Consider the following 23585-nt stretch of genomic DNA (forward strand, 5'->3'; position numbering starts at 1 on the left):
CATTTCAACGCAGTTGGTCCATCGTTGCACAAGCTTCCTCATGCCCTCATAAAAGAAGGTTTTCGGTTGAGCTGCAAGCCAGGGAATGCCCGGCAGGAATCACTGTTTCGTACGAGGTAATTCGACGGTCCCTTAATGCCTCTTTGAGTGGAACAAACAAGTGGTAGTTAGAAGGGGCAAGATCAGGACTATACGGAGAATGAGCCAGTACTTCAAAATTGAGTTTCCGTGGCGTTTCAGCAGTGTGGGCAGCAGTATGTGGACGGGCATTGTCTTGCAACAACACCTTTCGACAGCAGTCCTCGGTGTTTGCTTCGAATTGCAGGCTTCAGCTTGGCAGTAAGCATCTCACTGTTTATTGTCGTGCCCCTTTCCTTATAATGTTCCACTACTGGGTTTTCTAAGTCCCAAAAATCGTAAGCATCAGTTTTCCTCCGGACGGTTGGGTCTTAAACTTTTTTTGCAGGGCGAATTTGGATGTTTCCATTCCATACTCTGCCGTTTACTCTCAGACTCGTAATGATGGATCCATGTTTCGTCACCAGTGATGATTCTGTCAAAGAAGATGTCCCGTTCGTTACCATAGCGATCCAAATATTTTTGGCAGATTTCCAAGCGAGTTTGTTCATGCAACTGTGCGAGTTGTTTTGGGACCCATCTTGAACAGACTTTATGAAATCCAAGTCTGTTGTGGATGATTTCGTAGGCAGAACCGTGACTAATTTGCAGATGATATGCCACTTTATCAATAGTTTCTCGTCTGTCTAAGAAAACGCACGCTCATGTCATGTGCACGCTCAATGTTTTCCTCATTTGTGTAGGTAAACGGTTGTCCGGCTTCTTCGTCGTAAGTAACACATGTGCGACCATTTTTGAATTTTTCAATCCATTCGTAGAGTAAAGTTTTCGATAAATTTCGGCTCCCGATACACCTTCCGACTACAAAAAACGGATTACTGAACGTTGGTCTTCTATGGTGCAAACAGAAAGCGGAGCAGCTATGGTTAACGGAGGGCAGCGATAATGGAACTAACCTAGCAACATCAAACCTGCACAGACAAAGCAGCAATTAAACCACGCATGCGTCATCTACGCAACACGACAGGGCTACCAACAAAAAAAAATATAACTAAATTGCGGATAATAATTGACTTACCGTCGTATTTTTAATGAATTCATTCATCCATAAAAAACAATATTATATTGCTCTTAATGGATTTTATTGGGTTCAGTTTTATTAAACGTAGTAAGGAAGACTTCTTTAAAACACTGTTAATAAATAACAACTTTTTTCTTATGAAATATTATAGAAGTATTAGTTCTGCTACTTTTGGATTTACATTGATGTTACATCTTTGCAGCTTACAACAACCATACCTTCAAATCTGGTTGCATCTCCTCAGAGAGAGCATCCATTGAAAAACTGTGTCATTGTAAAATTGTGGCATATGAAATACACTGACAATTAGTTTAAGAACATTTATAATAATAGCCCCAAAAGACGTTGTGTGGCGAGAGGTGCCACAAAAATGCTTGTTCACCACTCACAATATATTCTATTTCTGTCAATCTGACCCTTCCTATAAATGTCAATTCAAATTCAGTGAGTAATTTTATAGCAAAACTCTTGTTTTTGACGTGTTAAATGACCTTAATATTATAAAAATACATTCTTCTGGTTTTCATGAAGAGTCTAAAATTTGTATCCCTTTTATTAATTTCAGGAAGTAACATTTGAACTAAAATGATGAATGTTTCTTTTTTGTGTGATAAAGCAACCTGAACATTTTTCATATACATTTAATTCTTTTAAAAATACTAAAAGGCTAAAAGCACCAAAATCTTTTCTCTTCCATCAAAACAGATATTTCTGAATTTGCCTACTCTTATAAACAGATGCATTTAGTTTGTTCACTTTTCAAATGCACAAGAGTTAAAACATCTTTGTCAGAAGACAACATTGTGAGTGAAACCTTGTAGGATATTTTGGCATTAGGAGATTTACCAATATAATTAGCTTCAATTACTTCCACTTATTTGACAATCATCATTAACACTGTGCCACAATATTCATTTTTCACCTTTATGAAGAACACCAAGCCTTATTTAAGTAATAAAAAATCATGCAGGGTCAAATCAAATATCAATTATAGTTGTAATCTTTTTTGTTCCATTTCAGAATGAATACATTTCAGCTAAACATAGTTTGCCTTGGGAAGTGTTAAATTAATCTGTTGCTTTGTATTCTGATTTTTAGTATATGCTCCAATCATTCTTTTTTATTGTGATGCATATAATCCACCAAAGTATGAGTTAGAGTCACTTTCTCTAAGAGTAACAATGTTTAATATAGTAATCATTTAGAAAATACAGTGAAATGTAATTTATAGGAATAAATATCACCGGCATAGCAGTTGGATTGGACTGCTGATTTGTAATAGGATACAGAATGTGCCTTCATGGACCAAACAATGGGAATCCAACACTCTTAGATTCCTCTACTAAACCTTGCATGAGATGTTATTCTTGTGCTACTGTCTTTTCAAGAGTGACTGATATGTAAGTGTTTCAAGTTGCTGACAGCTGTTTGGTCCCACCATATAAATAGTTTTTACTCTAACATACAAACTTGTAACAGAAAAAGATATCAATAAAAAAAATATTCAACGCCAAGGACAAAAGATATCTAAAAATTGTTGAAATTGCACAATGCAGTAAGTTGCTAGAAGTCATTAAAAAATTAACTGCAGTTAAAATTACATTTATTTATTATAATGATTGTAGTTACAACAACTAGGTACTGTTAGTGCACACAGGACAATTTTTCAGCACATCATGTTTCCCAAAGGTCCTAGTTATTAATTTAGTAACTAGAAAATAGTTTAGATCAAATTTCATTATCTGCATTAAAAAGAAAATTTCTAGGGAAATGGTCTACATTTGAAGAAAAAGATGGGAAAAAATCTTTAAAAAATCTTTTTTCTTACTATTATTTGGTTTCAACCAGTTACTTTAGTGAAATGCTGTTGAATCTAGAATGTCTCAGGTAAATAAATAGAATATAGAATAATATTGAAAATAATTTATCTATAATTGCAAGTTCAGTATAAAAAAAACTAACAGCTAACTATCAGATTTTTGCACATTTGATAAGCCAGCTCCTTTTCTCGATAAGTGTTAAATAACAGTGTAGTTTTCCATTATATGCATGAATTTGTTCTGTTATCTTGTAGTGATAATGTAGCTAAATTAAAATTGAAAGCTAGGAAAATTAGGATGGAAAATAACATTTTGATAAATACAGGCCCTAATTATTAAAAATGAAAATTTGTTTTCAGTTCTTTTTTGAGTCATCAGCCATATGAATGCTTTAATGTTATTCTCTATTCCTTTCTGTTCTGTAATAATTTCAACATTTTCTATCTTAAATTTGCAACTGTCCATTTTATATATTCCATTCTTTTCATCGCTCGACAGTTTTACCTTCTGCAGATCCCTTTCAACACCACACTAACTAAACCTTAATGTATTAATTAATAAATTTCTATCTAGCTCATCTCTTTACAAGACTAAAATTTCTCCCTTCTCCTGTTTGTCTTAAGTGCTCGATAAAAATGATATTGTTCAGCCTAATTTTTTTAACATGCTCCTTGAAAACCACATTTCAATTTTTTTTTTATTGTATTGTTAATGTTTCAGTACCATAAAGAGCTATATTGCATAAAAATATTTTAAAGAATTATTTTAAATTAATAGATTTATAACTGATACTAGTAGACGTCTTTTTTTCATAAAAGCTTTCCTTATTTATGCCAACTTATTTTTTATCTTTAAATTATTTCATGTATCATTTAATAAAGATTTTCCATTCACACCATTGTTACTAATTCATTTTAACCCTATATTTCAATTATAATTTAGTCCTGAAATTTTGGACTATTGTAAAATCTAACATATTTCCCTGTACGTCTTTCTTTCACTCATATCTCGTATACATTCTTTTATTATTTTTTAATAAAGTGATTGCATTCATTACTTTTCACTTTTAAAAGCTAGTTTCTCTTTTATATTTTATATTTGACCGTTATATGCATGAATTTGTGCTATCGTCTTGTAGTGATAATGTAGCTAAATTAAAATTGTCATTAATCTATCATTTCCAGATATTTTTTTCCTTTTTGTTCTTTTCCAAATATGGTATTCCAGTTTCTCATCATTATTGTACTATAAATTCCGTTTAAATATTTGATTAGATCATCAGTTTCTTCATATATCTTTTTCATATCATCTTCTACTGAAGAGGTTGTCATCATATAAATCTGCATTATTTTAGTAGGCTTGGGATTTGAATCTATCTTGACTGAAACAACCTCTCATTCTCTGTACGTTAAACATTTCTGTGACTGTCTTTTATTATTACATTAGTATTCTACATTAGTATTTTAATATTTTTATTTAGTTATTCTATAACTCCCTAATCAAAAACTTTGCTCATCTTTCTATTTTATATCACTCCTATTCTAGTTTTAACTTATCAATCTCTGTTTTAAATTATCTTGTCTGCCAATTATATTCAGACTTCTACAATTCCACACTAACTCATAGAATGTAATGAATCATATTTTTTAATGATCCCCTCTTGATTAGTTATCACTTGGAGATCCAACCAATAACTAATTTACATTTAGACTACTTTACACAAGAGAAAGCCATCAAAAGCATTTAATAAAAACAGAAAAGGAATAAGAGAAAGTGTTTTCTTAGAACATACAGCTGTAATAAATGTGCCATGATGTTCTCAAAGCCCAAAATAAGTAAGCTTTAGAATTGTTGTTCAGAGCAATATCAATCATTAATTATTTAGCACACTTAATAACTAAGGACTGCTACCCTCTTTCAGGAATAATTTCTTTGTCAGGCCTCTCTTCATATACCCACTCAATATGGTAGCACCAACAATGCAACTATAAGTTTTACTATTCATTTTGTGAATCTTATAAATGCTCCAACACTGAAAATATTACACCCTGTCAATTTACGCAGTTTGTTCTTTAGATTGATGAAGCAATTAAACATGTAAAAGGAGATGAAAATTTAATAATAGTTGGAGATTGGAAAGCAAGCATTGGAAAAGGCAAGGAAGGAAATATAGTGGGTGAATACGGGCTGGGCAAAAGGAATGAAAGAGGGGACCGACTTATAGAGTTTTGCACGAAGTATAATTTAGTAATTGCCAACACCCAATTTAAAAATCATAATAGAAGAATATACACTTGGAAAAAGCCAGGCAATACTGCAAGGTATCAGATAGATTATATCATGGTTAAGCAAAGATTTAGAAATCAACTCGTTGACTGCAAAACTTACCCTGGAGCAGACATTGATAGCGACCATAATTTGGTGATAATGAAATGTAGATTGGGGTTTAAAAACCTGAAGAAAAGTTGTCAGATGAATCGGTGGAATTTAGAGAAGCTTGAGGAAGAGGAGGTAAAGAAGATTTTTGAGGAGGACATCGCAAGAGGTCTGAGTAAAAAATATAAGGTAGAAAATGTAGAAGAAGAATGGGAGAATGTTAAAAAGGAAATTCTTAAATCAGCAGAAGCAAACTTAGGCGGAATAAAGAGAACTGGTAGAAAACCTTGGGTTTCAGACGATATATTGCAGCTGATGGATGAACGTAGAAAATATAAGAATGCTAATGATGAAGAAAGTAAAAGGAACTATCGGCAATTAAGAAATGCTATAAATAGGAAGTGCAAACTGGCGAAAGAAGAGTGGATTAAAGAAAAGTGTTCAGAAGTGGAAAGAGAAATGAACATTGGTAAAATAGACGGAGCATACAGGAAAGTTAAGGAAAATTTTGGGGTACATAAATTAAAATCTAATAATGTGTTAAACAAAGATGGTACACCAATATATAATACGAAAGGTAAAGTCGATAGATGGGTGGAATATATTGAAGAGTTATACGGAGGAAATGAATTAGAAAATGGTGTTATAGAGGAAGAAGAGGAAGTTGAGGAGGATGAAATGGGAGAAACAATACTGAGATCTGAATTTAAGAGAGCATTAAAAGATTTAAATGGCAGAAAGGCTCCTGGAATAGACGGAATACCTGTAGAATTACTGCGCAGTGCAGGTGAGGAAGCGATTGATAGATTATACAAACTGGTGTGTAATATTTATGAAAAAGGGGAATTTCCGTCAGACTTCAAAAAAAGTGTTATAGTTATGATACCAAAGAAAGCAGGGGCAGATAAATGTGAAGAATATAGAACAATTAGTTTAACTAGTCATGCATCAAAAATCTTAACTAGAATTTTATACAGAAGAATTGAGAGGAGAGTGGAAGAAGTATTAGGAGAAGACCAATTTGGTTTCAGGAAAAGTATAGGGACAAGGGAAGCAATTTTAGGCCTCAGATTAATAGTAGAAGGAAGATTAAAGAAAAACAAACCAACATACTTGGCATTTATAGACCTAGAAAAGGCTTTCGATAACGTAGATTGGAATAAAATGTTAAGCATTTTAAAAAAATTAGGGTTCAAATACAGAGATAGAAGAACAATTGCTAACATGTACAGGAACCAAACAGCAACAATAACAATTGAAGAACATAAGAAAGAAGCCCTAATAAGAAAGGGAGTCCGACAAGGATGTTCCCTATCTCCGTTACTTTTTAATCTTTACATGGAACTAGCAGTTAATGATGTTAAAGAACAATTTAGATTCGGAGTAACAGTCCAAGGTGAAAAGATAAAGATGCTACGATTTGCTGATGATACAGTAATTCTAGCCGAGAGTAAAAAGGATTTAGAAGAAACAATGAACGGCATAGATGAAGTCCTACGCAAGAACTATCTCATGAAAATAAACAAGAAGAAAACAAAAGTAATGAAATGTAGTAGAAATAACAAAGATGGACCGCTGAATGTGAAAATAGGAGGAGAAAAGATTATGGAGGTAGAAGAATTTTGTTATTTGGGAAGTAAAATTACTAAAGATGGACGAAGCAGGAGCGATATAAAATGCCGAATAGCACAAGCTAAACTAGCCTTCAGTAAGAAATATAATTTGTTTACATCAAAAATTAATTTAAATGTCAGGAAAAGATTTTTGAAAGTGTATGTTTGGAGTGTCGCTTTATATGGAAGTGAAACGTGGACAATCGGAGTATCTGAGAAGAAAAGATTAGAAGCTTTTGAAATGTGGTGCTATAGGAGAATGTTAAAAATCAGATGGGTGGATAAAGTGACAAATGAAGAGGTATTGCGGCAAATAGATGAAGAAAGAAGCATTTGGAAAAATATAGTTAAAAGAAGAGACAGACTTATAGGCCACATACTAAGGCATCCTGGAATAGTCGCTTTAATATTAGAAGGACAGGTAGAAGGAAAAAATTGTGTAGGCAGGCCACGTTTGGAGTATGTAAAATAAATTGTTGGGGATGTAGGATGTAGAGGGTATACTGAAATGAAACGACTAGCACTAGATAGGGAATCTTGGAGAGCTGCATCAAACCAGTCAAATGACTGAAGACAAAAAAAAAAAAAAAAAAAAAGTTCTTTAGATTGGTAATTAAGCATAAAATATTTTGAGTTTTATAATTATTAAACAGGTATTACATAATCTAAGAAATAAATTTTATTTTGTGGATTTGTACTTAATTATTTGTAAAGTCACTTTATTTTAATTGACTAAAATAATAGAGAATAACATTCTACGCCTGCTTTTTTATGCAAAAATCCAATTTTCTAGATATATCAAATATTTAAACTTACTAAGTATATAATCAACTGCCTACAGTAAAATTGCTGGTTTTTTTTTTTTTAATGAAAATTAACATATACAATCTTACCTCAATAATCACTATCTCTTTTTCAGCACAATCTCGTGGAATATTTCCTCTAAACCAACGCAGGCTTTTTATAGATTCCTCTTTCTTTCCTTTTGCAATAAGGTAATGTGGTGATTCTGGAAGCCATATGAACAACAATATAAATAAAATCGGTAGACAAACTGAAACTACTATCAGCATCTTGTAAGATAGATATGGACCGGCAAAGTATTGCAAATTAAAGCCAATTGCAAGTGAAAATTCTGATGTTGATGATAACATCCCTCGTGACACTTCCTAAAAAAAGTTAAGATTCAATGAACATTCCATAAATTTCAAAAATATCTAAATCAAAAGATATGTCATATGCGATTCAGTTTTTAATTTAGTTAATTTCAATCAATTTATTAAAATATAAATTAAATTTATTTAATTTTTATTCATTAAAACGTAAAAAAATCTTATATGGACACTATATGCCTTCCTTGTACGCCTATTAAATTATATATACACATTTTTGCTGCACTTCATTTAAACTCATTTCATTTGAAAGTGAGATACATTCTTCCAATTTTTCAATAAGGTGAATAGTTACAGAATTTCTGAAATATTAGTTTTTATTAACATCAAATATTTATTTATACAATTATTAATTCAATAATCTTACATGAAATTCTAGGATAGAGTAAAAGTCCCTTTAACATTAAGAGAAAATGATAAATATAAAGAGGAAGAAAACATTAAAACCAAAGTAAGAATAAAAAGATTAAGAGAATATGATGAATATAAAGAGACAGGAAATTTGAAAACAAGAGAATGTGTACGCAAATTAAGATCAGAAGAATTATATCAAGCCAAAAAGCAATCAAATGATTGGTAATAAAAAATAAACAAAATGATGATCAACTCTGATTTAGGGAGAATATTGGCCCGCAGTATCAGAGGAGTAATGAACTAAAATCTAAGAAATTTTTGCACTGTATTAAAGTTAGGGCATGTATGTCTCAATGTATATGTTGTTCTCGTGACAGTCTATTTTTCAGTCACTCTGTAATTAAGTTTAATGTAGATAAAATTAAACTAGAAAACACAAAAATAATAAGATTCTAAATTATAATTTTCAATTAATATTAAATAATCAGAATTTCACCAAATATGTTACATGTACACATATGTAATAATGCTAATTAAATTACATGTACACATTTTTAAAAGTACTTAAACTTTTATTTCACAAATAGCTTTTCATTTTTTTGGTTATTATTGAATTACGAATTGTTGTAAATTTTTTTTATTATCACGGGTTAATAATTATTAATATATTTAAATTAAAAAGAAGTTAAAAAAATAACTTAAAAAAACTAAGTTAAAAAAAGAAGAAGTCTGATGCCAACCGATGTGCCTTCTAAGATCCAAATATTTTATTTAATAAACTTTCATTTGGCTATAATTCTGGATCCAATGAAAATAAGTACCACGTATGATATATCGTTGAAAAGTTCTTGTAAAAGTGTTTGTAAAAAATTCATTTTTTTTTTTTTATTTTGAGATTTTTTGAACACTTTTGGTTTAGTCGATTGCAACAAAAAGGGAGATATACAACTAGATGTTACAACATCTAATGTACAAATTTTTTCCTGACATTTAAATTAATTTTTGATGTTAACAAATTATATTGCTGTCTGAAGGCTCGTTTCGCTTGTGCTATTTGGCATTTTATATCGCTCCTGCTTCGTCCATCTTTAGTAATTCTACTTCCCAAGTAACAAAATTCTTCTTCCTCCATAATCTTTTCTCCTCCTATTTTCACATTCATTGGTCCATCTTTGTTATTTCTAATACATTTTCATTACTTTTGTTTTGTATTTGTTTATTTTCATGAGATAGTTCTTGCGTAAGACTTCATCTATGCCATTCATTGTTTCTTCTAAACCCTTTTTACTCTCGGCTAGAATTACTATATCATCAGCAAATCGTAGCATCTTTATTTTTTCACTTTGTACTGTTACTCCGAATCTAAATTGTTCTTTAACATGATTAACTGCTAGTTCCATGTAAAGATTAAAAAGTAACGGGGATAGGGAACATCCTTGTCGGACTCCCTTTCTTATTAAGGCTTCTTTCTTATGTTCTTCAATTATTACTGTTGCTGTTTGGTTCCTGTACATGTTAGCAATTGTTCTTCTATCTCTGTATTTGAACTCTAATTTTTTTTAAATGCTGAACATTTTATTCCAGTCTACGTTATCGAATGCCTTTTCTAGGTCTATAAACTCCATGTATGTTGGTTTGTTTTTCTTTAACCTTCCTTCTACTATTAATCTGAGGCCTAAAATTGCTTCCCTTGTCCCTATACTTTTCCTGAAACCAAATTGGTCTTCTCTTAACACTTCTTCCACTCTCCTCTCAATTCTTCTGTATAGAATTCTAGATAAGATTTTTGATGCATAACTAGTTAAACTAATTGTTCTGTATTCTTCACATTTATCTGCCCCTGCTTTCTTTGGTATCATTACTATAACACTTTTTTTGAGGTCTGATGGAAATTCCCCTTTTTCATAAATATTACACACGAGTTTGTATAATCTATCAATCGCTTCCTCACCTGCACTGCACAGTAATTCTATAGGTATTCCGTCTATTCCAGGAGCCTTTCTGCCATTTAAATCTTTTAATGCTCTCTTAAATTCAGATCTCAGTATTGTTTCTCCCATTTCATCCTCCTCAACTTCCTCTTCTTCCTCTATAACACCATTTTCTAATTCATTTCCTCTGTATAACTCTTCAATATATTCCACCCATCTATCGACTTTACCTTTCGTATTATATATTGGTGTACCATCTTTGTTTAACACATTATTAGATTTTAATTTATGTACCCCAAAATTTTCCTTAACTTTCCTGTATGCTCCGTCTATTTTACCAATGTTCATTTCTCTTTCCACTTCTGAACACGTTTCTTTAAACCACTCTTCGTTTTAATACTTTTTGACAAGTCTATATTTAGATGGTATGTTTTGACAAAACTAGCCTGCCGACTATGTCGCTAGTAAATTAATGGGAATGAAAAGAGATTTTTTCTTTTTTTTTGATAGGAAAAGAAGCTAATGACCATATTAGTCGATCCCCCTAAAACTTCCAAAAAAAAAAATAGTAATTTTTTTCTTTTTATTTAGATGACCTCCACTTCTCCCCTTACAGCCATCCCAATCTCCCTAAGAAATCTCTAATTAAAGGCTGTGAACTACACTAATATGAATAAAGTGAATAGAACAGTAAAAGAAAATGTTGGTGCGTGTTTAAGTCCTATCAGGAGATGTATAAAGCAGAGGAATGTCAAAAAATTAAATTGAATATAAATGTTATGTAACTACAATAACATAAACCACAAATGACTTTGTAATGCGGCAAACCAAAACACAAAAATACTACAACAGTAACAAAAAATAACTGAATAAAAATGTAGCTAAGAATACAAAAAAGTAATATTATTGTAACAAGGCACTATTAAGAAATTCTACTCAAATAAACTTATTATATTGCAGGGTCTAACAAGAAACACATCAACTACCCAACTTCATTTAGTCTGCTAATACACCTAGATAAAGGTGTCAATCTGCAATTAACACCTTTAGCTAGTGACACTGCCTGTTTAAATAGTGTAAACACCATTTATGTGATCAATGATCAATGGTGTAAACACCATTTAAACAGGCAATGTTACTAGAGTGAATAAAGAGATAATAATAATTATCATTATACTATAATTAAGTTATTATTTATAATAATACAATAATAATAATAAATACTATAACAATATGAATAATAAGTTGGCATACATCAGAAATTTCAGCGATGTACAGGATGAGTGCCATAAACATGAGTGCAGTTGAAAATCCTGAAATAATTCTTCCTCCATACAGTATCTCCACACAACTGGCTAGTGCTAGCACAATCCAAGAAATGATCAGAAGGAGTGCTGCTAAAATTAGTGTCCATTTTCTTCCTAAGCAGTCCAACAATTTACCAGATAGTAATGGGCCAATTGTTCCACCAATAGCCATAATAGAAGCAATCCAAGAACCTTGTTCTTCTGTTATTGGTAACCATGAATCTTTGGCCATTAAACGAGGAAGTGTGGGTGATGTCCATGAGAAAACACAACCAACACTTGAATAACCCAAACTTACTGAAATGAATAGAAGACACATCATTATTTTTCTAATTTAATGATTATTTAAATATAATTTTCATTTAATAGGTTTTGAGTACTGCTTGTTATGAGCACAAAAGTACAGCTGAATATTTAAAGGGAAGATGATTACATCTTTAGACAATTTCATGGTATTTCAACACTACATCCTTCTATTTTAATTTTCAAACATCTGGTTTCTATGACAAATTTTTCAACCTTTTAAACCTCAACCTATAATAGTTCATCATGATAGTGATGAAATTCATGAGGTCACTACAATGCCCATCCCTACTTGCCCATCAATAAAAATGTTTTATAATTCATAGTATGTTCTGAAATCCCTGTATAACCAATATGTGGGCAGCAATAGTAGTAATGGGCAGTGAGTGGGCAGCATAGTAGGGGTCTTTAGGTCCCTTTTACTAGACCTGTAGTAAGTTTTATGCAAATGTTCTTAAGTGAAGCAGCTGAGCTGACCTCTGTAGCATGATTGGTGCATCTCTGCATTTCATTCGGAGGTCCCAGGTTCAAATACCAGTCAAGCATGGCATTTTCACATGCTACAAAATTGTCATTTCATCTCATCCTCTGAAGCAATACCTAACTGTGGTCTGGAGGCTAAAAAAAAAAGTGAAGCTGTTGAATTTTTCAACAGGATTTTTATTTCTACAAGTTATTTAAATATAGAGATAAAATGTTATTTGAATACTTCAGTATAAATAATTTTAAAAACCCACACAGATATTTTTCACTTATGTTTTGATGGTAATGACAATCATAACTCTAAAATATTAATGTTGTAAAATGTGCATAAATTCTGCCTTTAATTTTCTAATTATTGAAATACTCTGACTTAAAATTCTGAGTTTTTCTTAAAAATATATTTTTATTTACAATGTATGAAAAAATTAAAATGCATTTTCATTGCATGTAGATTATCAGAGATTGTACTAACCATAGATCAATAACGTGTTAGAAAATATAAAAAGGGAATTTTTTTACTTTCTGCACAAGTTAAACCTATAATTGCTAATAAGAAGTATGAAAAGCAAATTAAAAAATAAATAGGAATGTTATCATTATTTCATGCTGATTGATAAATAATAACTACCTAACTTTATAATGTGAGGAAAAAATAAAAGTAACACCTAAGTGGAATCTCCTATTCAGTGCTATACTCTAGCATTTCTACTGAAATAATATGTGATTATTAAATACATAATCAGCTCTAAGGAATTACATGAGAAAATAATTTTTGTTGTTTAAAGAAGCATAGAATTGATTTATTTTAACTAGTAATTATGTTTAATTACTGATTTAAATCAGTCTCTGCCTGATGTAGAATGATTATGTTTTATCATGAATTATAAGTGTTAGTATTTATTTTATTTATATTTACTGGATTTTTTCATTTAATGTTTTTAATATTATCATTATTAATTTTACTTCCATTATTTTTCTTTGTTTCTTTTGTCAGTTACGTTTTTAAAAAATGCAAAAGACAAGGGCTTTTTCACCAGCACATGTAGAAAAGAATTGTCTTTTTCTTTTGAGACTTCTACACAAGTTGCTTTGGAACTGTTAGAATGGATTAAGGCATTACATCAATTATATTTTCTTGCCAACACTTATAATAGTTTCAGATTTATGCCAATGCTTGGATTTTATTCAAACATTGCCATCAAAGTGGAATTGATTCTATTGTTAGTACATTATGTATAATGCTGTTTTTATCTAAACTGTATTAAAAAATTATTTTTTTTATAATTTTTGTAAATTGAAAATATAAAGTACTTATTTTAATTAAACTACTATACTACTTCTCATTTATAATATGAAGTAGAATAATAAATACATGGCAGCTTCCTTTATTTTAATAAAAACATTGTAGCTTGTTAAAACTTCTCAGGAGTTCCACATTAGTCTAAAATAAAAATTATATTTTTTATAACTTAACAGGTTAATTATTTTCTCTCATAATTTTAAAAAGCATCCAATATGGTTTTTAGAAGTAAGCAAAACTTACTGAATTCTTTTTAACTTCTTAATGAAAATGATTTTAATTCAGAGTACATTTTTACGATAAGATTTTTAAAAAGATGTTGTTTCCTTCTTCCCAGTTATTCTCGCATGTAGAAATTATGTTATAAAAATAATCATTAAAATAACATACATCATCACTTAAGTGCAAGAGATAAATGATATACCAAATCTATATATCTTTCAAGTATCTATATTTGTCTTTCAAGGAATAAAGAATTATTCAGAAATTACTGACAATTTCATACAAAACAAAATACTTCAGTTAATCAATTTTAGAATATTAATTTGCAAAATAAAGAAATTGATAACATTATATTAAAAGAATAAGTGAACATGAAAGTGGTTGGTAAGTTATTAATTTGACTATTCTTGAGTAGACACTTCAGTTGAAAGTGTATAAATGTAGAATGTTAATTGTTTTTTGAAATAAGAAAAGAAAATAATAAAAATAATAATAATAATAATAAGAATCATAATAAAAAAAATCATTGTTTGATAAAATGTTTAGTTTAAGAAATTATACAATAATTTTAAAAAATCAAAAGGAAATTCTCTTAAAATAAAATTATTACAGGCTATAAATCAAGAGATCATGCTTTATTTTTTGACTTTTCTACCAGAGGCATTAGTTTTATGTATTTCTGTTTCATATATATTCCTATCAGTGATGGTTGATCAATAAAAATGAGTTGCCTATTTATTTATTTGTTATAAATAAGTAATCAAAGTAATAATCCTCTAAATTTATTAGTTATAGTAGATGTAATCTTAATTACAAGTAACTTTTTTCTGTTACTGAAGATTGCTAGGAACTGAACTTGTAGCAAGGTGTATGAGAAGACCGAGTGCTAGCCACTACACTAATTGGCTTACCACTATTAGTATTTCTGTTATTGTGTAAGACTTGAGTAAAAGAAAATATCAATCCATATGCTGTTAACAGTTAAATAGTTAATACCCAAAATGTCTTGACCAAGAATCAACAAACAAATTCCTTGTTATTCTGAAAGTGATGGACTATACCAATCAAGACATTGATTGAAAGAATAAAAAATAATTATCATTATTTTATAAATTAAAAGAAATATATTTGTAGGAGAAGGAGATTTAGATATGGTGGAAGACGTAAAAAGAAAGTGAAAGGAAGAATTTGAAATACATATATTTCAAATTCTGTACATATACAATTCTGTTACATATACTGTAAATTCATTGTTTTAGATCAACTGCTGAATCAAACTTCACAAAAATCAGCTTTGATTTAGGTACAAACAGTTATAAAAAATATTGATGAATAATAAAAGGTAATTTATGACAAAATACATGTCCATATCCATATTCTGTCTTACATACATTACATAACAGGTTTTAAATTGACTGTTAAGGTACACTTTACTTAGGATGATAGTTTTAATAAATTTATCTAATTCTGAGCAAGCTTTACTTAGACAATACTTACTTCATAAACTGTGATTTGGAGCCAAGGTAACTCTGACTTAAGTAAAGTTTTAATAACTTTCAACATAAAATAAACTGATCATAGTCAATTTAAAAACTGCTCTACGATTCTCTAATAAGATATTTGGATATTTATTAATACTAAAAGTTAAATAAAGTAAAAAACCACTGTCAGACTAAACAACCATAAAAATTTAACATCCAAACATTGAAATATATACAGCTAAAGATTTAAAATAAATATAAATAAATAAATCCATTTATCAGATCAGATAAAATGTACATACAATATTTGGTGACAACACCTAAAAAAATGATTATTATATACATCTACTAAACTAAAATATATATCCATTATCGAACTCACAAATACCAAACTATAATAAAAGACATGAATAAGTACATATGCATTATGCAAAACACAACACCAAAAAATAATTCCTTTAACAAATTCACCCTGGTGCCTTTTCAGAAATACATAAATCTAACATTCCTGAATAGATATAAAGTATGAAAATGTTCTTCCTCACAAACTTGCTTGATGTATAGACAAGATCATAAAAAGATACATAAACACAAATTATAACAAAAATTAATGACACCTCAAAAATATGATAAAAAATTATTACCAACATAAAAACCTAACATTACTATGATTTGACATAACAAATTTCTACATAAACACTGCAATATTAAAAACTAAAATACGTCATTTTTTAAAAACAAGCTTAACAAATTTGTAGAAGTATACATTTCAGAAATAATCAATATTACAAAAAGAAAACTGTTTTACAATCTTAAACAATTACTGCCCACTTAATGGTTCATGGAATACTATTTCCAGCATCCTAACAAAAATCTTACTGAATTAAAATAATAAGAAAACTATTAACAGATGTTAGCAAAGTACTCTTAAATTGATTAAATTTTATAATTTTTAAGATAATGAAAGAAGGAAGAGAAAAAATCTGAAAGAAGAAGCAGAGGGGAAGATAAGAATAACTGATCAAGAGAGAAGTCAGTTATACAAAACTATGAGAAGCTCAAGATAAAGAAATATTAAAAAAAGATACCATTCAGAACTGGCTTTGGACAGATTTATTGGTAGCAATAATAAATATAACTTCTTACTTCCTTAATATTGCAAAATATGTTTTTTTAAACCTTTTGAAATTATGGTTCATTCCTCCTTTCTCAAGGATATTTCAGCTGTCATAGTTGTATTTTGTGTTTGTCTGAGAATGGCTTTTAAAACTATTCAGTATAAGGTCAAGCAGTATATTTTATCTGTGTTGTGTTTCTTCATTCAGTATGTTGTTTTAATCAAATTTAATGAATTTTTATATTTTTTATTGTTAAAGTAGAGTAGTGGATTTCGAACTTCTGTGCCGCTTCTGTATTTTTTGTTTATAATTAATAATAATTTTATGAGTATTCAGTTTCTGTGAAGTGATTGCAAAAGTTGATTATGATGTGTGTGTTCTTTTACCTGTAGGTGATTATATCTAGTTTGTTGAATGTGACATTTAGTTACAACTAAAATGTAATTTGGAACATTAGGTTGTGTGTAGTTTTTTTTGGAATGTAAAGTTGTTTTGCTACTATATAATAATTTTATAAATAATAATATGGAATGTCTATGATTTTTAAAACTGTCTTTCTCGTATTCTGCTGTGTTTTAAAACTGAAGAGTGTTTCTGATGTTTGCTCTAACAATTTTTGTCAAAAGCTTCAATGCTGAGTTGCAAGATAAAATTATATTTTTAATGATTTTCTACCTTCTGTTATTCCAAAATAAACGTCTTATTTTTTAACAACAAATATTTTTCTGTATTGTGATGGTATAATTACAATGGTAGTCATGATAATTAGTTGGCCTGGAAAATTTCTTTTCTGTCAAAACATCTATTTTTGGACAAAAATGTTAAAATTTTTAAAAAGAAAAATTTTTTTAAAGTTATAAATTTCTTACCAAAATGTATTCAAATAAAAAATCCCAGAAGCTGTTTTTGATCTAGTAGGAATACATTCCACTAGCATATCTTTTTGAAATTCTGTGCAGGTAAAGTTAAATTTGGGCCAATACCAACTCAACAAGTTAGATTCATTAAAATTTATATCTAGATTGTCACAAACAAGAATAAATAAAATTTCTGAAGTTTACATGTTTATTAAAGTTGAGTCTAAATTATATTTTTAAATTAGATGATAAATTTCATATTTATATGAAAAATTAAAAAAAAAATTGTTTCCTAAGCAAAGTTATTTCTTGACCAATAAGAGTAAACAATATGTGGTGATAGCATACTAAAATTTATAACATATAAAAAGTATATTTTAGAGCAGTGGTTTTCAAACTGTGCCATTCATACCATGATGGTACGTTGAGTTTTTCAAGGTAGAACATGAAGAGACAACAACTCAATAAAATACAATAATTTTGTATTACAATTATTATAATACATAATTATTAATAAAACAGATTTTTATTATTATAGGTATTTAATTATTATTATTAATAAAGTGGATCAGGAATTCACAAACGTTTTTTTGATTTATTATAATTTAAAAATATATTATCAAGCAATTCCTTTAACCATAATTTGAGGAAATTATTTCTGTATGTTGTGGGTAGGAAGTCCTTTGCATTGTAATAAATCCAGCTCAATCTAGCTCTACTGCTGCCAATTCTCACCGCTAATATCGATGCTGCAAAAGGTGGGAAGGATAAGCCATAGTGGGGATCGTAGGGTCTGTTCATTCATGGTGAGATGACCTTAGTCAAAGTTGAGTGTGGAACAATGGCGGAAAAGAGTGCATTCACTGCTGAAGAACCTGCCCGAAATGTTTTTTCTGGGTTAAAGACAATCCTTACTTTTTTGAGGAAATCGAACACCATCCATCTCATGCTATTTCTTTTGGGTCCTTATTTTTTTGATAGCACAGTTATCTGAAAATGATCAAGTGGTTGCTTCCAGAATTAACAGTAAAAGGGATCACTGACATCATTAAGTTTCAGCAAGTAGGTGCTCCAGCACATTTTGCTTTGAATGTTCGTAGATGCCTCGATGAATTTTTTCCGAATCGCTGGTTCGAATGAGGGTCAGAAGAGTTACGGTTCCACTCCCTAGGCCAGCAAGAAGCTGTGATCTCACAACATCTGACAATGGACTCTGGAGTTTTGTAAAAGAAAAGATCCGAAAACGCAGATACGTCAACAACAAGCAGCTCCAAGACGCTGTTTGGTCAACATTTAAAATGATCACTCCTGGTACGCTATTGCGGTTGAACAATCGGACATGGAGGCTCATACATCTGTGCTTTGAAGATGGTGAAACCCATACAGACATTTTAGATCCATACAAGGTAAGCTGCACCTATCCTAATATTTTCATAACAAGCATAAAGGAACGTTGCATCCACTTCGTACAGCAAAAGTAAGAATATCAGTTATTCAGCCGACAAAAATAAACATGCACTGTCGATGGATTCTTATATGTCACAGAACACAAATAGCAATTTGTCTGTCCCTCACATGGACCACATTGAGCATGTACGAACATTTTTTTAATAAGCACATAAAATTATTCCTGTACATTCCTCCAGCAGTAAGGAGAGTGAAATGTGATTTTCCTACAGACAGTGTCTTCCGGTGTGTTCCAGTGTTAATCTGATTTGAAAATATTGTTATTGTGTTATTTTTTCATTTGATAAAATTGAAATTCTATTGTTGGTATATGTATCTTGAAAGGAACTTTTTTCTTTGATATATATATATATATATATATATATTTATATATTTATACATAATTTACATGAATTAATTTGGCTTAGTTTAGTTGCCGATAAATATAAATCAACACAGATAAATAACTTAATAAAACAACAACATACAAAATATTGTCAATTAAAAACCTTGTACCATCGAGCTCTAGTTCAGAATCAAAATTTGTGGCGAGTCAATATCTTTTCCCAAAATACGTAAAGTTGTAAGAAATATAATACTGAGTACATACTGGATTTACTATCATGGATAAAAATAGTGAGCAACGTCTTCAGTGAGTAATCTGATTTAAAACTTTTTCAAGGCAAAGCATAAAACTCATTACTGAAATGCCACTTAGTACTAAACATTCAACGTTCAAATACGAACATAAAAATTATTTGTTTAAAAAATTGTCAGAGATAAACGCACAAAAAAAATTGTTGTCTTTTACAGGCAGTACTCAAACAGCAATTAGGTGTCATTCTTAATGAGCTTAAGGATAGCAAAGTATAGAAAAGCTCAATCACTGAAGAGCTGTTGTTTTGTCTACTCTTTTTCTGTTTAGCCTCTGGAACCGCTGTACAATACTTCAGAGGATAAATGAGGATGATATGTATGAATGTAAATGAAGTGTAGTCTTGTACAAACTCAGGTCAACCATTCCTGAGATATGTGGTTAATGGGAGGTGTGTTTTACCCACTGCAAAAATACATATGGCAGCTTATATGTTGCATGAATCATCAGTTGAACACCTAGATATGGCACTATTTTTAAATGATACCATGCACTGCAGAATTGTGGGCAAGGGATTAAATGTTAAAGGGAACTCAATAGCTCAAATCAAAATTTCTCATTTTTTCACCAGAAAATTCAATGAGAGCACAAATGTAAGAAAATATGCTCAACTTATGGTTCATGTGCAGTATATATTTCAAACTACAATTAAAACGGATTGTTTATTTTGGAATGATCTATCAACATGAACTACCACCGATGAAATATTCAAAAAGTTGGTTGACTTCTTTGCAGAGAATTGATTGTTGGCTTCTGTTCTGATGATACTTAAGTTATGAAAAGAAAATATAGAAGTGTTGCCACCAAAGTAAAATCTCAATGATGAATAATAGTGTTTCAAATGAAAAAACCTGCTGTCTTTTCAATTTGGAAAATATTATGACAGTATATGAAATTGAATAAAAGATAATTTCATCAGTAATATGAAACCCCATTTACTAAGGCTCGCTGAAACTTTTGAAGATCATATGAAGACTATTCTGAACTCCTATCGATGCAAAACCTGTTCATACTGGATGTCATTCATCGAACCCTCACTATCAGAAAAACAGAATCTTTGATAGAATTATCTTATGATAGGTGTTTGAACATGGAATTTACTAAATTAAATTATGTGAATTTTGGCTAAAAATTAAAAATGAATATCCATCTCTCTCCAGAAAAGCATTTTTATTTTTAATTCCATTTTCTACCACTTATTTTATCTTTATGAAACTATGGTGACGAAATTATGGACTGTCTACTATGGTGACAATAAAAAGTAGATTTTGTAATAAACTAAGCCTTAACTCTAATTTGCACTTAAAATTAAGTTCAACTTAACATATCTCTTCACTTGTTTTAAATACCCATCACTATCCTTCTCACTAAACTTTTAATTTTCAAGAATATTGTAATCATTAATATAAGTAAATGTATAATTTAACATTTATTTGTAAAGAAAATATAATTTGTTTTAAATTAATTAAAATATTGTGACAAATAAAAAAAAATTATAATTCACACTTTTGTTATAAAGTAAATATAAACATTTTAAAAAATGTAATTTTTTATTGCTTTACAATTCTGAGATATAACTTTATTGGTAATTTAATGACATTGCATATTTAATAGTTCAGTGGTATGCTGCTGATCTATAATTCACATGAATGGTGCATAAAAATAAAGTTTGAGAATCGCTCTTCTAAAAGACTGAGCTTCTTATGACTTGAACTGAATCACAGCATATTGTAGAAGACAGAATCAAAAATGCACTTTAAAATTAAAAAGTTGGTGTTTATAATCTTATAAATTATTTTATCAATAGGGCTCTTATGTAACTTACAATTAAAGTTTTTATAAAAATCTCTTTTGTTATGGATTTGGTTTCTTTGAGTTTTCACTAAAGTACCTATTTTGCAGATCCAATATATTGATTTTTTTATTGTATCTAATTTGCTTTGTACATGATAAAGGCATCATCTTACTTTGACATACTCTGCTATTATATCTTTGTATTCAGGCAAAAGAATATCTCTTCTGAAGAGCAAATTCTACATTGGAAATTCCATGTTAGATGGACTGTTACAATCGCAATGATAATAAAGGTAACAAAAAAAGAATCATATATCTCTTTCTTTATTAAAAGTATTTTAAGTACTTTTCATTGCCACTATAAAACCAGCAACTGATTCACTAAATGGCCACAATTGGAATTCCAAGAGAAAAATTTGTATATTATGAAGAACAATTTAGAAAATGATATATAAAGATTTACTCATAAAAAAAAAACTTTTTCTAAAAATCAGTAGAGCTTATCTAATTTTAATAAAATTGATCCAAATTTAAAATTAGCTACATAGCCATTTCAAAAAAAAAATTGGGGACTGCTGCTTCATCTTGCAAAAACAGTTTTTTCCTCTTTATTTATTTTCTTGATTGAATGTCACTTAAAAAGAAGTGGTACTGGTCCGAACAACTCGGCTATCATTGCATCATAACATCAGATCTGTATAAAATATGAATTATAAATAAAATAACTATTATAAAAAAAAGGAGAGATTTAAAGTTAAATTAATTCTTATTGAAGATTCTCTTAGCCAATAGTTGGTTATAGGAACTTAATGAATATTAAAACATAATACACGATGAAAGCTTATCAATTTTTCCTCCTGAAATCCTGTAATACAGAAGCACCAAGAAATAGAGAAAACAGTTATTACCTACAAAAAACAATTAATTAATTAATCAATAGTGCTTTTATTTATTTTTTAAAACAATATATTGTTTTTCTCAATATCAGTTTTGAACTATTGTTAAAAGAATTTTCAGTAATTAAACTAAATTTATGTTACACCTATGAATTAAACTCCAGATTTATTAATTTACTGAAAGATCTAAACTATTTTAATTGCATTTATTAAAATGTTTATAATCATTTTAGCTAAGTGTTAAATACATTTTTTTTGTTTTATTTTATGAAAGTTGTTGCAAATAGTCACTAAAATGTTACTTTCTTGGCACAGGTTGCTAATTTTTAATATTGTTTAGTCACCCTATACTTTTTTAATCATAAATTATTTTGTCTCTTATTCTTATTTTATACAATGGTTATAGTTAATTTACTTACAACCAGGTTAAAAAATGTTTAATTTATGTAATCCTGAACTAAATAATATTGAAAAGCATTTATATGTAACACTAATAATGAATAATGTAATATTAATGTTAAAGTTTATATAATCCTTTGTACAATTTCACAATGAATTACTGTAGACTTTTCAAAAATTATTTTTCAAATGACAAAACTTTCTGAAAAAATGTAATTACTCTAAAATAACAAAAAATGTGAATGCTCTTCACAATGTTTTAACAATAATGAATATTAAATATGCTATTTAAAGCATTAATATAAATGAAATGCATCTCTACATAATAATTTTGTCTACATAAACTTAATTAAAAAATTTTAAAAACTTTAAAAACAAAATAAGCATTGTTTACTTTTAAGACTCTTAAAAACAAATATGCAATTTACCTATGATAGCTGTGAAATAGAGATGTCTCCTATGACCACCATCATTTTCCATGCCTGCAGTTGAAATAAGTTCAGTTTTTTCACTAAAATATTTTATTTATAAATAATATTTTCATTTTTTCATTCATCCATTATGGCCACTTCCTATTTACATTTAAATTATAAATAAATAAATAAATCAAGAACTTTTTATATTAAAATAACTACTTGAGATATGGCTGAAACCACTTTAAGTGCTTTTTATAAAATTATCTTTAATTATTAATTTAATTTGTTCATAAATATTAAAGTTACTGTTTATCATCAAACAATTCTTTTTCCAGTATTAATTACACTGTAAAATGATTTCTTATACTATATGAATAAAAATTACATTTTACATTAAGTATAATTCTTAAACAAAATCAGAAACTTCAAAGTTTCTTTACATGAGAACTAAAGCTTACCTTTTTATTTATATTTTACACACTT

At 29.2% G+C, this 23585-nt stretch overlaps 1 protein-coding gene across 2 annotated transcripts in view; it reads right to left on the reverse strand.

Annotated features, from left to right (window-relative positions):
• LOC142328703 (facilitated trehalose transporter Tret1-like) overlaps window positions 1-23275 on the reverse strand; it is a 42000-nt gene extending 18725 nt beyond the window's left edge. For both annotated transcript variants that reach the window (XM_075372680.1, XM_075372771.1), the window contains exons 1-3: window positions 23115-23275; window positions 11680-12029; window positions 7862-8137 (exon numbers count right to left, since the gene is read on the reverse strand). In XM_075372680.1, coding sequence (XP_075228795.1) covers window positions 7862-8137; window positions 11680-12029; window positions 23115-23166 — 678 coding nt within the window. In that variant the 5' untranslated portion in view covers window positions 23167-23275. The remainder of the gene's footprint in view (window positions 1-7861; window positions 8138-11679; window positions 12030-23114) is intronic.
• Between the last annotated feature and the right edge of the window lie 310 nt (window positions 23276-23585).

Source organism: Lycorma delicatula, chromosome 1, assembly GCF_047948215.1.
Source record: "Lycorma delicatula isolate Av1 chromosome 1, ASM4794821v1, whole genome shotgun sequence".
Classification (NCBI taxonomy): Eukaryota; Metazoa; Arthropoda; class Insecta; order Hemiptera; family Fulgoridae; genus Lycorma; species Lycorma delicatula.